Genomic DNA, 16,519 nt, shown 5'->3' on the forward strand with positions numbered 1-16,519 from the left:
AAAGTAATACACAGGTCTCAAACTATATATGGGTTTTTGCAAAAGTTTTATAAAAATGGAACATTACGAACAACTCACCGGTCCTTTCTGCAGCCGCCACACCGCACAAATCTGGAGTCTGAAAAACACAATTTATGAATCTCACGTAGTAGCGCGGATATGTTGTAACAGTAAGATGACTCTTTGAGTTGGACTTACCGCGGGGTCCCTCTCAGTAATAAGCCCGGCACTCAGCGCTCTGTCCTCCATGTCCTGGACGGCACAGGCGACGCACTCTCTAGCAGTGACGACGCTTTCGTCAAAGGCCATGAGGTGGAAGGTTCCGGAGCGGTCAACAAATCTTCTGTGGATGGCTCTGACCATGTCCTGGGCCGCTGACGCGCAGACGCACAGGAGACGCGCTTTAGTGAAAGAAGTATTCAGACAGAAGCAAGTAGCTGCTGCGTCCGCCAGCTGTTTGCCAATCCGAGCGCTGGCCGCTTCAGCCCTGTTTGTCCAAGCAGAGGCCAAACCGGAGTCCCTGATCACGCCGGCGCCCTGAGCCTGGGAAGTCCGGGTCTCAGCAGGCGGTTCTGGTTCGTCTAGGAGGAACTTCAGAGCCGTCTCCACCACCTGCGGTACTAAAGGCGCAGCGGCCCGCTGTAGCTTGGCGAGCAGGGCTAGCTCGGCGCGCTTGCTGGTGTGCGAGCCGGTGAAAGAGTCGAGCAGCTTGTTGGACAGGTGGCGGAGGAAGGTTTGTACGTCCTGCTCTGCTTTCGGGCGGATGACTGAGAGGAACATCTGAAGACCCTCCAGCGTGACCTTCGTGCGTGAGGAGGAGAAAGAGAGAAGAGTGAGAGACCGTCGGGTGTTAAAGATTCAACCGGATTGGATCTTTTATCTTTTATCACCTTTCTCCCGAGCTGCAGTGAAAGGCGTCTCTCTTTGTCAAGTTCCTCCTGGAGCTCTTGCTGCATCTGATTTAGGCAGAGGCGCCTCGCTGAGGTCCAGGCCTGTACACATCACTCATTACTCTTCTCAAACAGGAATAGGCGACACTGCTGTAATAACTAATAACTCAGAGATGGTCTCCTGTAAAGTGACTTGTAAAGTGCACCTCAATGGAGGTGTTGGACGAGCTGTTTGGACAGAGCGTGGCACTCTTGTTTTTCCAAGTGGTCTGACCCCTCAGATTTGTTGCTCTGGTATAGTAGTGCACTCCAGGGTGTGTCAGTACACCGTGACATCACTGTTGGGTGGGGCTACAGGTGCAAACGCAGCCATCGGTGATGCTGGCACACCCTTGAGTACACTACTACGTGGTCTGGTAGTACATTACTAATTCTTAATGCTGACTTTCTCACTCTTCTCCATTTGCGCCACCGTTTCACTACGAGAAGATTTACCATTAACATGATTGCCACTTAATGCCACAGTGGGCGCTGTTTAGCAACTTTTATACAGTATGCTGTTTCTCTCCGTCAGTATGTTGTATTTACCAATTCAGCCACGAGGAGCTGCCTTGCCTCTGCCCCCTTGGCTAGTTCGTGGAACCTTTAAGAATGAGAAAGATTTTCTTATCGATGTTGTCTAATGTCTAATGTGCATTTGCGGTGAGCTTTAATCGAACCGTGGACTCACTCGTCCAGGAAGCTTCTTGAGCCCAGCAGCCACTTCTCCATATCTTTAGCAGATAAATGCTCGGGGACTTGGCGCTGCAGCTTCATCAGCGCAAACTGCCTCATTAGCATCTTCTGCAAGACAGATTCAGTGCGCAGTTTGCATCAGCTGATCTCAGAGCTCCCCCGTGCTTCATTATGAACAGCGCATCTTGACATTTAACGGCGACAAGACTGACCTCTGCCCTGTAGCGCTGTCGCTCCCTCTCTGAGAAAGAGGACGGTCTCGTGTGTTGAACTTGCTGCAGAATGAAGCCAGTGTCCATGCTGAGCAGAGGTCAGGCTCCTCAAGAAGGACAGGAAACGCTCATTTAGATATTCATTTAGAAAAATATTCCGTTTATGTACCACTTATAGTAGATAATGGAATTGTGGGAAACAGGAATTGCCTAGGCTTGGGGTGGATGTTGCCGTGAGCGATGATTTGATGATATTGCATCATTTGAGCAAATTGTGAACTGCCCACTCAGCGTGAGGCAGGGCCAGTAATATTACTGAAGCAGACCTTATTGAATAATGGTATAAACAGCCTGTTTTATTAGATCTGGGTGTGGAGCACTAGACCTAATACATGTTGGTCAAACTGTATGCTAATTTTGCTTTAAGGAATGACAGTTTCTTTTTTAAAAAGTGCTAATAAAGACTTTACATACCTGGCACAAAGAGAAAGTTACCGCAGTTTGAGCAAAGGGAGGCGTGCTTTCAGGTGGCTTGAAAGCCGATTGTTCAGACAACAAAGATGGAGATTCTGAACCGGCCCCCTCAGGTCAACATTGTGTGTGTGTGTGTGTGTGTGTGTGTGGAATCTACAGCAGACGTCATTCTGATGCTTCTCGTCAACAAAACGTCTCCGTGGGGGCCCGAACTCAAAACAAAACATTTTTAAAGGGACCCACTGTTGGTTTTACACACACATATAGATCGGTGCACTCATTGTGGCATCAGGGAGGGTCAAACGAATGAGGCTGCCTGGGTGCGTGGTGGGAAGTGAAGGCTTTGTTTTTCATAGGGACTAAACGTCAGGATATCTGGACATCTGCTGCTTCAATTGTGAACATTCTTTCTAAAATAAGTCCCTCGACTTATAGAAGCCCTTCATTCATTGATGCCTCACTATATTGTTGACTTATTCGTGCTTTATGCATTTTATCCCTGTTTCCGACCACACAATTTTAGTGCATTAGTTTTCAGCTTACATGCCGAAAATAATAACAAAATGTACATTTTAATGGAACACGGTGGGACCTCGGAGACAGCTGATAGCTCCCCCTTGTGGTTGTGTGTGGTCTCATCCAGGACACCAGCCTCCAGTGATAGCTGTTAGGCCGTATTTCAGCAGGTTTTATTGCTTCCGAATGGAAAAAGAAAAGAAAGAATCAACAGTCGCAAGAGCTGTCATTACGGCTGATGTCTCGCTGTGGGCCAAAAATAACCCTTGATGTGCCATAATAACAAGCAACATGGAGCTTTTTGGGTGGTTTTTGGGCACATTTCACGTCACGGCTCTGAACAAAGCTGCTTCATTTAAAGTGAAAGGCTGAAGGTCAATAAGAGGCCATGGAGAAGTCTTCAGTTGTTAAATAAAATGACGACAAAGGATTTCAAGATAACTATGTGTTCATTTCACGTTCATTTATCCTGTGATTCTTTGATTTTAGTTCTGTTCGACTAACTAAATGCATATTCAGTGCTCTCTTGTGCTTCATATTAACACAGCCACTTCCACGTCTGACAGTGGCCTCATCATCATCATCATCATCATCATCATCATCATCATCAACTTACTGCATTAAATCATCGTCATCTAACATGAGTGTGTGAAAACAGTAAAGACGAGCTGGAGGGGAGTTGATTTCAATAATCGCTCTTCAAGTCCACCACAGTAACAGATAGTGTTTCCGGTAAAAAAAAATCTTTCAAACTAAAATCTCAAAAGGGCCGACGGGTAAAAAACCAAATGCCACGCAAATGTAAAAAAAAAAAAGGTTTCTCCCTAAAATCATTGTTATCATAATCATAATATAGTGGGCTATATATTTATAGAACACAATTCCATTCAGTTTCCAAGTGCTTTACATGCATTTCTAACTCTGACAGAGATGAAAAACAAACTAAACTACAAAGTTAGTAGTAGGCTAATAATTGTTGGTAGCAGTAGAAGTAGTAGGCCTATCCTTTTGGTAGGACTACTGCTAAAGGAGGACTAGCCTACTCCGTTTGCGGCTACCATTGCTACATGCTAATCATTACTGCCGCTATTATACAGGGGTCATTTTAATTGTGGCCTGGTACTATTACTAATAGTAATCGTGATGCTATTAGCAGTACCGATCTAGTAGTAGCACACTGAAAATAAGTTTTGATGTTGAGCGTAACGAGTTCATTCTTGACTTGGAAACAAAAGCAAAAACAAGAGAACACGCGCACCCTCCGTCTTCCTGAGCAGATGGCGTCTGCTCGGTTGTCATGGAGATACAACATAGCCCGTCATTTGTGAAGTAAGGAACGTTGAACCATCGCTGTGCTTTTATTCCGAAGTCAGACTTGTCTGGACTTCCGGTGTGCCCGCCACGCTCTGTCTGACTTGACGCCGCTCTCGCAGCCGTGCGGGGCGGGCGGGCAGGCTGGTGGACTGGAGGAGCAGAGCGGCGAGGGGGCGTCCTGACGACGGCGGCAGCAGCGGGAGGAGAACCTGTTCACCCAACTTCACGCGAGTTTCGCCCCGCGTCGCTGCTCCACGAGCAGGACAAAACAACACTCGATTCAACAAAACTTTTTGTTTTTCTTCCAAGGAGCGGGAGGTGTGTGTGCGTGTGTGTGCGCGGAGGGGGGAGATCATCACCACAGCCTGTCCGCGGAGCGCCGGCGATGTCTGGATCTTATTGCAAAAGTTTGTACCCGTTCAGCGGGGAGCAGCACCAACAGGGACTGAGCTTCGAGGCCGGGGACATTATTAAGGTGGTCCAGGCTCTGCCCGGAGGCTGGTGGGAAGGAGAGAGGGATGGAGCCAGAGGATGGTTCCCCTCAAGTTACGTCCAGGTCTTGGAGGTAAGGCTCTGGACGCATCTGGACTTCTTCTTATTACTTATTAGGACTTAATACAAGTTAATTGGTTTTGAATTGGATGTAAAATTGCTTAAACGACTGACTTTTTGACTTTGCTATGATTTAGTTCTTATGAAAAACATTTTTTTTAAAGTGTGTTATGTATTCTCTGTGTGTGTGTGTGTGTGTGTGTGTGTGTGTCTCTCTCTCTCTCTCACACACACACACACACACACAGTGAGTGACCAGGGTGGAGGGTTCAGGCCTCTTGGAGATAAAGACAGCATTGACGGACGCTCTAATGAATCGTTTTCCCGTGCTGAGCCGATCACATTAACTCTTAACTTCCCAGCAGTCACGGCACTTCCTCATTCCACACACATTCCAGCGGAATTCTCAGGTCTCCTCTCTGTGCGCGTGAATGCACAGGGGCATGCTGCTGCTGCCCCCCCCACTCCCTGTCTGGCTCTCAGAGTTTGCAACTTAGAAAAGATTTTTTAATTTATTTTTTATTTCTTTGTACACTCATTTGTTTGGCTCTGTGACTGAGTGTGTGGTTGAGTCGGTGACACAACCCTGCGTACTGTCAGTTTCAGCTCGTATCCAAGAGGGACAGGCATGACGCCAGCGCTCTCAGCCGTGGCACCACTGCTGCCATATTTATCACGTCCTCGCTCTGAGTGTGAGAAGATGCGAACAGTAACATGATTTGTGACCCAGTGACACCCGAGTCCAGCCTGTGCTGATCACCCAGCACATGAAGACATCAACCTGTAGCAGGGGAGAGTTCAGAGGAATGGCGTCGACGGGTGGGGCAGCGGGGTGGGGAAGTGTCGAAGTTACACGAGACGCCAATGCTTTCAGAACTCTGACCTGTAATAGAAACGTGAGCATTGATCATTGATGAAGTTATTCTGGTTCAGAGATTTGAATAACTACCAGGCCATGGTGAGGCATGACTTATGTAACTTGTAAGTCTTGCTGGAACAATGAGTCGATTGATTAATCGTCAAATGTCGATGACACTTTTGAGGGACTTTATAGAAACAGTGTCTCCATTACATATTGAGAGCGCACTGACACGTTTATTTTCACACTGTAAAATATCATATCACTGTCACCATCGTTAGTTGCCGCCCTGATGGACACACGAGAGGTGACGGAGAACCTGTGAATATGAGGGAGGAAGCATTGCCTGGTTTCTTAACACACACAAACAGAAGTCAGGCTGCTCCCCCGGCTGGGTGCCTTTTTTCTAAAACACAGATGCAAGGCTAGATACGGGGCTCAGCCCTTAAGCTAGACTAAATTAAGCAACAACAACATGCTTATCTGATGTCGGGTCTGACTTCATCACAGGCGTGAGCCCACACCGGGGGACCCCCGGGCCTCTGTGGTCTGCAGCTCGTGTCGGATGCTTTACGCGGCGTTGCGGGTTCAGATCTGCATTCTCACCACTAACCCACCTTTCCTGTCTCTCTGCACTGTCTCTCTGCACTCCTAAAAATAACCGGTAAAAGATGGGTGAAACGACACAGCAGTGAAAGTGGGGAAGGGGTTGTGATTTGCTTTGTTGGGCCCGTGCTGCGCCTTCACCTTGGCCTTACCTGTTCCACCAGGCAGGCGGCACGAGGTTGCATCTCTATTGAGATGTTAATGGAGCTAGGTTTCACTTCACGTTCATCTAAACTGGTCTGAGGATGTGGTGGTTTTGATCTTAGTACTAAATACTGATATTGATACTTGAGAAAATCTAATAACAAAGTTTTACAGTTGAACAATAAACTTTATTATCAAAGATGCCAATAACAATAGAGATGACAGAAAATGGCATTGAAATCTAAATGATTATATACTGGACTGTGGAAATAGTCATTTGAAAAAATAATCTTAACTCAAGGTCCTCTTTAGTAGCTATTTTTTGAGTTTTCCACAGCATCTCACAGTCTCAGTAAGCGAGTGGAAACTCTGGAAAAAGTTAGTAAGAGGACCTTGAGTTGGGATTATTTCGTCAAAGAACTTCATTAGACTTGTATTGAAAAATAAATCGGATTTAAATTGACAGAAAAATCAACAGCTTATTGGTGGGTAATATTGTAATATTTGCTCTATCAGTATCAGTATTACAGTAATAATACCCGGAATGAAGAGATGCATCTCCTACTTCATGTAGGTGGGATTACACATAATGAAACTGGACCCCCCCCCCCTTTAGTTCTCCTTGAATGTGTCATCTGTAGGTGGATCAGACGTGTTCGGATTGGCACATTGACATGACTGATGGTGAAAGAAAAAGCACTCCTCCGTTTCCTCATTCTGGTAATGCTTTCAAACCCAGAGGGGCTCTGCGAGGAAGTCACTTAAAACTCACTTTCATAATCATAAAAGACCACAAACTTGGGCTGATGTGCCTTAATCACCCAGGCAGGGATTTGTAGCTGGCACAGTGAACAGTGCAGCTCTGATCCGGCTCTGTTGTCATCTTCAGCATCGCGGCTTTGTTCCACAAACGGCTCCATTCTCTCAAACATAATGAATCATTCAGAACCTGCGCCCTCCTGGTGCATCGCACAGTTACACTTTAAAGTTAAGCTGTATAGCTTTGGAAGGAAGAAAGAAGGAAGACATATTCTCCTTCTTCAAAAAGGGAAAGTTGAATTCATTCTTAGTTCAGCAGACTCAAAGGTTTTACTGAATCTGGCGTGACTGGTAGCGCGTGATGGCTAATGTTAGCAAACTTTAGATAGATGTTGCTGTTTAGATATTACTGGGTCACTTTTCCAACTTTCCAACTCTTCTGCACTGGTGTTTCTGATGCACTTGGTTTTTAGCATTTACTATTATCCAATAAGTGTTGCTTGTAGCCGTACAAGTAACATGGGCCTTCAATTACAATGACAATTTCCTTCTTTTCCTTCCTTCCTTCCTGTCATCTTTCTTAGTGTCTCATACCAGGTGATGTTTTGAGAAAGAATGCTGTCTTCTCAGATATGTGTACGCTGTATGAAAGGTCCTCTCATCTACCCAAGGAGAACATTGCATTTCTTGAGTAATTATGACAAGATAGGGTGGGCGATATGGCCAAAATGATATGGCGGTATATGTCATTTTATATCACGGTGATGGCACATACAACGATACAGTAATTGTTCTGCAATTTCAATTAATAAATGGTTTCAAATAGCCGTTCTTCATGCTCTGAATATACAATTTCACTCTCCTCCTCCATGTTTTCTTGTCACTCTTTTTCTGTGGCGGTTGGCGGTTATCACCGCCAACGTGGTAAGCAGTCCTGCTGCACAAAAATACCGGTGGACACATTTCTACCATAACGTGGCATAATGAGTCACATCACTGTGTGGCTCATTAGCGCTCACTGTTCACCTGATGATGAGGGCATGAAAAGAAAGCAGAGTTAAAGCAGCAGCGGAAAACCGCCAGTGATGACTCGGTTGCCCATGACTTTCCGCCTGACGTCACCCAGTGCAGTTCAATGGCGAGTGTTGTCCACAGCAGACATGTTTGGAAGCTTTTATCAGCAAGTGAATTGGACTGATTCATTCGTTCGTTCATTCAATCAACCTGCTAGCTCGAAAATAATTTGTCAGCCGCCCCGTGGTGTGGTGTTTGGAGCCGGACGTTAGAATGCTGTGGAGCTCTTTGTGACCGAGTCCGGCTCGGTGTCTTACTACTGTGCTCCCTCTTTTTTGCTTTATGTGATTCAGCTGCTCTTCAGTTTGTACCTACGTCAAAGAGGGTCGTTTTTGTTGTTGTTTTTTTTCCTCATCATGCTAGCTTGTTTTTTCCAACAGCAGGATATCTCTCAGTGCTCGCAGGAGGATTTTCATGAAATTTGGGGGGGACAGGTTGGGCTTGGACCAAGGGACAATTGATTCCACTTTGGTATTTCCACTACTCTACACTTTATATTCTCAGCAATGACTATGAAAGAAATGGAACTTCTATTCCAAACCTTGAAGGATGGTTTGCCAGGTCAATAAATGAGAGTTTTTTGCACTGACTGCCACCTGGTTGCTACTTTTCTGTGGATCAACATTTGTCAAGGTTTCTCAAAGCCTCTCGGCATTATACAGTGATCATACATTACACTCCTACCTTTCCCGTCTCCTGCTCAATATGACTTTGTGAAGAAGCGTCTCTCCATGTGTTGTAGACATCAAGACCCACCTCTTTGCGCTTGTCCTTGCACGATTAAAATAGGGCCCAGTATCTCATAAAGTTGACTTGGTTCCTTCCTTCTTCTTTTTTTTCTTCAAATTTTTCAAATTTAAATTTACTTTACTGCCTTTTTTAAAAAAATTTAAATTTTAAAAAAGACGAAAGGGGCAGGGAGAAGGCTTCCATTAGAGCTGAACTGATTTGTCAGTCGACAGGAAATGAGTCAGCAACTGTTTCGATAATCGTCACGCAGAAGTGTCACAAATGTAAATATTTGCTGATTTTCATTTGGACAAAACAAGCACTTTAAACATGTAAGGTTGGAAAATTGTCATGGGCTTTTTTTCCCTCTATTTTCTGACACATACTCCAAATGATTCATCGGAAAAGAATGATTTAACCGATAATGAAAATAATCAATAGTTGCAGCCCTGGCTTCTGTATAAACAGACACTGTAGACACTGTTGTCAGTGGCTTGCTCAAGCCATGTTGGGGGGGGAGCCCAGTAAAGCCAGTTTAAATCCTTGAATTGGTGACACACACTGCTTTACAGCCTTTAACGATTGGTCAGAGGGCAGCTACACACTCCTGTGGCTCTGAGGCTACATTTGACATGCCCATAACAAATCAGGACTCCGCTACGCTAAGTGTTGAAATAGCAACACGGGCAGTTAACATGTAATAGAAGCCCTGCAGCTGCAGCCTGCCTGGGGCCATCTGGAGGGAGGCTCCCCGTGACTCATTCACATGGATGAAATATGTTATGAGCGCAGGTTGCCACGTACTAAACAGTCAAGTGTGACTTTTTTCTTCCACTTGAGGAGGCTAGTAATTTGAAGTCAGTTTGAAAATGATGTAATGTAGATTTCCCCTAATTTCAATATTGGGCTCACATTATTATTATTATTGTCATAGCAGCATCGTGTATTGTTTCTCTTCAGTGTGAATTACCATGTGCCATTATGTCTCTCTGTAGCCAGGGGAACTACTGTAAGCAATTTGCAATGAGCTGTAAATTATGGAGAACCACTTTGTCTCCCTAATGCTTCTCCTGGTGGAGTGTCAGCTGTGTTTATTATGAAACTGTAGACCCGAGTGTGTGTGTGTGTGGGAGGGTTTTGGGTAGTGATTTAGCCTGGCATAATCCCCATAGTGGAATACCGGGGGTCAGGCCGCTGCCGTAGAGCCTCCAGCACACAGCCAGGTGCCCCCCCCCCCCCCCCCCCCCATCACGCTGGAAAACCAACACCACCCCTCCTGTGGTGACGTCATGCCAAAATATAGTCACGTCTTGCCATGGAACATGCTCGTGTGGGGCTGTGAAATAGTAGCTGAATGACTGCGAAGCGCCCACTGTAGCACCTCCTGAAAGCACCTTGCTAACCACAATCTGTTGTTTGTTTTGACACTGAAGAAAAGGCTTGAGGTTTTCACACATCCACCAGCAGAGCTGTCATAGAGGGCCGTTGGAAATTGTGGCTGTGTAGAAATAATGCCTCAGTACATAGCAACAGACAAAGGATGCTTTAAAAAGACTGGTGTCATGTGGCAGCGAGTCAATTTAGGAACCTGTTTAAATGAAGTATGATTAATATGATACAGCAGATTCACCACAGAATTTTGGTTATGGTGGCAGAGGGAACTATTTTCGGCCTTAATCTCCTTGGTCCTAGTCCACTCCAGTGTAGCTATTATGAGTTATAGCTTGAAAAACATTAGCTCAGTTAAAGGGTAATTACAGTTATTTTCAACTTGGGCCCCGTTTTCCCACTCTTTTTCCTTCATACCAATGGAATCAGGCCAAAGTCCAGTGAAATACTCTACCGTAGTGCTTGGTAAATCTGGACTCGCTGAAATGTGGCTCCAAGGGGCAAAGGCAAACTCAAGGTTGATCGATCAGTTGGCTTCTTAGTGTGTGTATCACCCACGTATATCTGCTTGTTGGGTTGTTGGTTTTCGGAACATTACAAGGATCGCAATATTGGAAAGGTGTGTGTGTTGCCGGGAGGGGTGGTCAGCCAGTCTGACAAGAGCTTCTTTGAGGCATACTGATACCTTAAGGGTAGTAAGTGCAGACGCCCATTGACAGACCCCGAGATACTTTTAAGTCCTTCACTTGGGGCAACAGCTCCCAATCTGAAGGGAGCAACCCACCATTTTCTGGCCTCAGACTCGGCTTCACGCTCGGCTGCAAACGGTCCCAGTGCACCCTGGATTTCACGCGTTGATGAAACCCGCAGAACTGCATCATCTGGATACTCGCGTGTGAGCTCTTAACCTGTCATGAACCATAATTAGAATATAACGTAACATGAAAGCATGTGATTCATAACTTGCAACAAGTTTGGTGCTTTCGAGAAGAATGGGGGCTGCGTGGGGTGTTTGAAGGGGGAAATCCAGATCAGGTGGGAAAGCCCAGATCGATGACAATCACTCAAGACTTAGGCTGCCTCTGTTTAAAACCCTGCACATTAAGCTCAACACTGAACCGTCCCTCGTGGATATAACCAGGACGCCTTTACCGCGTTGTCCTGCAGTGGCTATTGACAATTCATAGCGAGAAACGCATTAGTTACCGCGGAGCGCTCAGTGAGTTTAGCGCTCGAGTGGAAGGCGGAGCAGCGGATCGTCATGCTGCCATATCTGATCCTGGGAACATAAGCAGGCCTCCTTCTTAAGCAGCGCACAGTGTGTGCCATCGCGGCCCGGCTTTAGTCACGTCATGCGTCGGGCAGAAGTAGACGCTTGGAGGAGAGACAGTGAAACGAACAAGGCTTGAGAAATTCACATAAACTGGATCGGGGGGGGGCGGGTATGTAACAAAACAGGCTTTGTTCGCTGTACTGACACAGACACACGTGCTCAGCGCTGAGGCATGGCGCAGACAATAATGACAGTTTGTGTGTGCGCGTACAGTATACATGTGTGACATGAGTGCACGCTGAAGCATGCGTGTGTGCACCCCCCCCCCCCCCCCTCCTCCTGCTCCTCCTCCTCCTCCCTGCGCCTCTGAAGTGTCTCTGCATCTGGGAATGTGGCTCCGCTTCAGGCTCCAACATCTGCCCAAACCAAAACAATGTCTCCCAAATAAAGATACGGTCCACAGCCCCCGTCGCTGTCTTTCAGTCTCCTCGTCTCACTGCAAGGGCCGTTCCATTCTTTCACTCCTCCTCCTCCTCCGCTCACTCCAGCTCAGTCCGGCCGTATCTTGACACATTCTTCTCTCTTAGGTCTAGCAGTGAGCGGCCAGGCGTACGTGTGAGAACTCTCTCCTCCGCGGCTGTGCTTTCTCACATGAGGCCTAAACGCCCGCTGAGTGATCCCAGAGGGTTGGGAACTTGCGGCTCAGCTTCCCGGGCAAGAGGTTAGCAGTGCAGTCTCTCCGCAGGGGCCCATTGATAACAGCGGTGATGACATGTTGTTGCGCTGCCCTCCAGCGTTTGTATGTTAGTCGGTGTCCTAGTTCTGCGTAGGTCACTGGAGGGAATTTGAGCACCAATAATGAGATTTTGACCTGAAGCTGCAGAGCTGCATATTTTGTGGTGAGAATGGTATTTTCATATTAGACATAATCCAACTTCCTCAGTCAACAAAATACAACCCTTAGGACACCATTGGCGCATTTTGTCATAATTCAGTCGACTCAGGACACAGACGCTGCAATCAGGGCTACTTCCTCCTCCTTGTGATCGTGGAGTCCCCGGTGTCCAGCTTATTGTCCATGAATGCGCTTGGGGGTCATATAGAAAAACACGCCCCCTTTATAACTTCTGATTGTTCCTCCCAACCATCACACGTGGGCTGTTTCTTCAGTATCAAAACCAATCCGGCTGAATCCAGTTACGATGCACTTTTAGTAGCTAATGCAGCATCACAGCAGCTAACGCATGACTCCATGGCAACATTAACACACTCACCCCACCATTAGTATAACTGTCCAATCAGCATGGTGCTTGCAACACTTGACACTCCTCTCCAGCTATTCATGTACTGATATTTTCTGTGTGTTGAAAGCATGACATGTGACATGTTCCGTGCGCTCGTCAAATTCCGTAAAATCAAGGGAAAAGCAGCCCAAGTTGATGATTATTTCCACCATCGGTTAGTCACGGCGATTTCTTCCCTGATTAATCAATCAGTCCTTTAGTCTAAAAAAAAATCCAGAGGTGACGCCATCGAACATCAAAGACAAAGAAAAGCAGCAGATTCTTACAATTAAGTAGCCCGACGTTGGCATTTTTTTGACTTAAACTGATTAATCGATTATTTAGATTTAGTTTCTGTCAACTGACTAATTGATTAATGGACTAAACTAAATGGAGATAAATGATAAAAGTCATGAATCAACTCAACTAAGTAACTTTTTGAGAACTGAAACTCAAACATTGACACCCAAAGAACTACTTCACCTGTTCGATTTATGTGTCAAATTCAAGCCTTTGCCGGATTACAGTAGATTACATAATACATGCTTTTTCTTTTTTTACTAATTTGCTAATAAAACAGGAGTGAAGACGAAAGGTTTAGTAAAAGATTGGTCGAGCTCAGGGTTCAAAGTAAGACTTTGTCATTTTTGCTGAATCTAGCGCGTCAGTAGCACGAGTGGTAAAGAGTCAAACTGTCAGTTACACAGCAGTATCGAAGTAAAGCAATTTGGCTCTGCCAAACCCTGGTCAGGGCCACCAATGGGGTTGCGTAAAATAAAGATGGGGTCTCTGGACATTTCAAAATCTCATCTCTTTGCTGGCCTCAGATCAGATCAGATTTCTTTTAAGCAGTGACAGCTGACAGCGTCTTGCGTTGTGTGTATCAGAAAGTGTTGATTTGGCAGCTATGTGTCTTTTTTTACGCACAGACTCCAGCATCAGCATTTGTGTGTGAACTTCCCGGTGACCCGGGGGAGGGCAGATACGACGGAGTTGCCGGAGAAAGAGAAGGTGGAGGTATTTGTGAGGGAATAATAGGAAACAGACACTTCCCCTGTCTGTCGCACCTCTGTTCCCCCGACACGACGAGGTGGGGGATGGAAAGACGTACACTTCCACTGTGCACCTCGCTACTATTTTAGTGGAAAACTGCAGACTCGAGGTGGCCCCCGCTCTTCTTCTGCACCCCATCATGAAAAAAACCAGGACTTTGTGTTTGCGGCCGTGTGCTTGCTCGTGGCTGTTTACAGCTCTGCCCCAGTATGTATACAGCTGGAGTTTGTTTGGTTGCTCTTAAAGACGTGCAGGATGAAATGTCTTCGCAGTGTAGCAAAGCAGACGAGCAGACGAGCATGCGGGGGGGGGGGGGCTTATTGTAATGAAATGAGGACACGAGAAGAAGATCTTGCAGTTGTCATCATCTAAAGCAGAATATGATCAAGTAGTTACTCAGGGAGCGCTCGTAAAGTTCATTGGACCACATGATCAGTTAAAACTGGTAAGAACTGGTATTCAAAACCAAACTCTTACTGAAAGATGCTTTCAGCCATTAAATGTTGAGATCATACACATGGCGGACTTCACTTTGGCCTCCGGCCTATCACGGCTTGCTGTCTTTCCTGACTTGCATGACGTACAAAGGTTATTTCCCCACGCCAGATCAGGGCCAAAAGTCTGAAACTGAAAAAATACGATCCGAAAGTGAACCCGAAAAAAGACCTCAAATATCAATATAGATAGGAAAGTTGAAAATAGAAACAAATTATTTATTCAAAAGAATTATGTTTAAACTTAAAACTACACTTTTACACAGAGGGTTAATTTGTTACCGAAGTTCAGTATTCGGCATTGTGGGTTGCGTTCAGATGAAGTAAAGCTAGTATAAAATTACACTGTATAAACACCATTTTTATACATGGACCCTGGTGCTGTAGGATCATTTTCACATAATTAACAGCTCACATGTCACCTCATGTTCAGGAACCTCTCTGCCTCGGGATCTTTCCAGCTGGAAGCTGGACAGCTGCTCTGACAGACCTTGACCCATGCGGGTCTCTCCTCATTCCCAAATCCAGATGTTTCCACGGGGGTCACCAGAGGTCAGGTTCAGCTTAACACACATAGGAACAAGTTGTAGTACTACATGGGGGGGGGGCTATTTCACACACACACATACACTCACAAGTCAGGAGGTGCTGAGTCACTCAGGCATGTGCGAGGACAGCTAAACCTTAGTCCCGTCCAGTAATCCAGTCTGTCGAAACCCTGGACCACTGAGGTGGCTCATCGGCCCTCCTCCGCACAGCGAGTGAGTGGGTGATTTCACAAACCGCGTGATCGCAGGCAGCGACAGTTGCATCTGATGACTAACCTTTTCGGGAGAATCAACGTCTGTGGAGCAACGCTGCTAACCTGCTGGAGGCCGACGGACGGGTTCGTCTCTCCGTCTCAAAGACTCGGTGTTCAGTTGTTGCTCAGTGGTGGAAACTGCTCCGAATCTTTACAGCTAAAATATAATTGCCTCTGTGACGTCAGTGGAAGAATGAGCTAAATAGGGTTATTCTGTATGTTACAATGAGCCAATTGCAATTCATTCAGTTGCCCTGTGGATTTTGTTAAATGACACGATAGAGTTATGTTTATGACTGAACTCATTTAACTCTTTAGAGAGTCATTTTAGGATCCAGTTATTCGTTTGTTTTTTCCCCTCCCTGACCTTTTCCAGTCTCTCAAAGTGAGCATCCCTGCCTCTCTACTCTCTTCTGGCCCCTGTTGTTAGGTAAATAACTTAAACAATACCACAAACTTCACTAGAAGTTAGATAACGCACCAGGTTTGAACTTCCTTTAATCGTCTGTAAAGGGGAAACGAGCAGAAACTTTCCTGCAGGTCTCAGCTGAGGCTGTTAAATCAGGTGAACGACAAAGTTTACTACGCTGTTACTCCCTGACTGACCCCGGAGCAACACTGGCTATTTATTTAAAAGCATTTTTTTTTCTCCAAGAGAATTTAACAAATTATTCTTGGTTTTCCAGGCGGGGAGCCAGCGCCACTGAAATAGAGAGACCATGAGGTATTTTGTTTTCCATAATAAGAGATGCTGCCTGTGAGTTTGGGGGGTGTGTGGGAAACGTCTCTAATCTGAAAGAAAGAAAGAGAATGCTGGGATCTGTTTATGATACCAGGAAGGCCAGTGAAGTATTTGGTTTCTTCTTTTTTAGCATCATAAACATTGCGACATATCACAGTTCCTCTTGAGCAGCAACATTTGGAAGCCAAGTGAACTTTTCTGGTCTTGCCAGTGTAAAAACCAGCAATTAGGACTCACAGTGAACCATGTTATACCATGTCATTATATATTTATTTAGTTTATTGAGCTAATTACAATGTTTTGTTTCATTTTATTTTAAAGTTATAATACGTAAACCTTTTTTTTTTTTTTTTTTTTTGCCACTTGGGGGGGGGCAACAAGCTGTTGGCATATTATCACCTTTATAAAGGCTACACCTTGTTAGCACGCAGTTGCTAGCAGAGAAGGCCCGGAGTAACATTGTCATCCGTTAGCATCATTCATTAGAGTCGTGTTTCTGGACACTCGATGAATGAAAGTCTAACACTCACTCTTCTTTTAGCTCTGTTTCGGCCTCTCGCTATGTGTTCTAGCTGGTTGCTAACTTTGCTAGTTGCTAATTAGCTGCTAACTTGGTCTG

General features: G+C 45.6%; 1 protein-coding gene across 1 annotated transcript in view; it reads left to right on the top strand.

The window, feature by feature from the left end:
- The first annotated feature begins 4,526 nt into the window (after window positions 1-4,526).
- Window positions 4,527-16,519, top strand: part of gas7b (growth arrest-specific 7b) — a 46,933-nt gene continuing 34,940 nt past the window's right edge. The window contains 3 exon segments of the mRNA XM_070927286.1: window positions 4,527-4,706; window positions 14,790-14,853; window positions 14,856-14,908. Of these exon segments, the coding sequence (XP_070783387.1) occupies window positions 4,527-4,706; window positions 14,790-14,853; window positions 14,856-14,908 (297 nt within the window).

Source organism: Enoplosus armatus, chromosome 20, assembly GCF_043641665.1.
Source record: "Enoplosus armatus isolate fEnoArm2 chromosome 20, fEnoArm2.hap1, whole genome shotgun sequence".
Taxonomy (NCBI): domain Eukaryota; kingdom Metazoa; phylum Chordata; class Actinopteri; order Centrarchiformes; family Enoplosidae; genus Enoplosus; species Enoplosus armatus.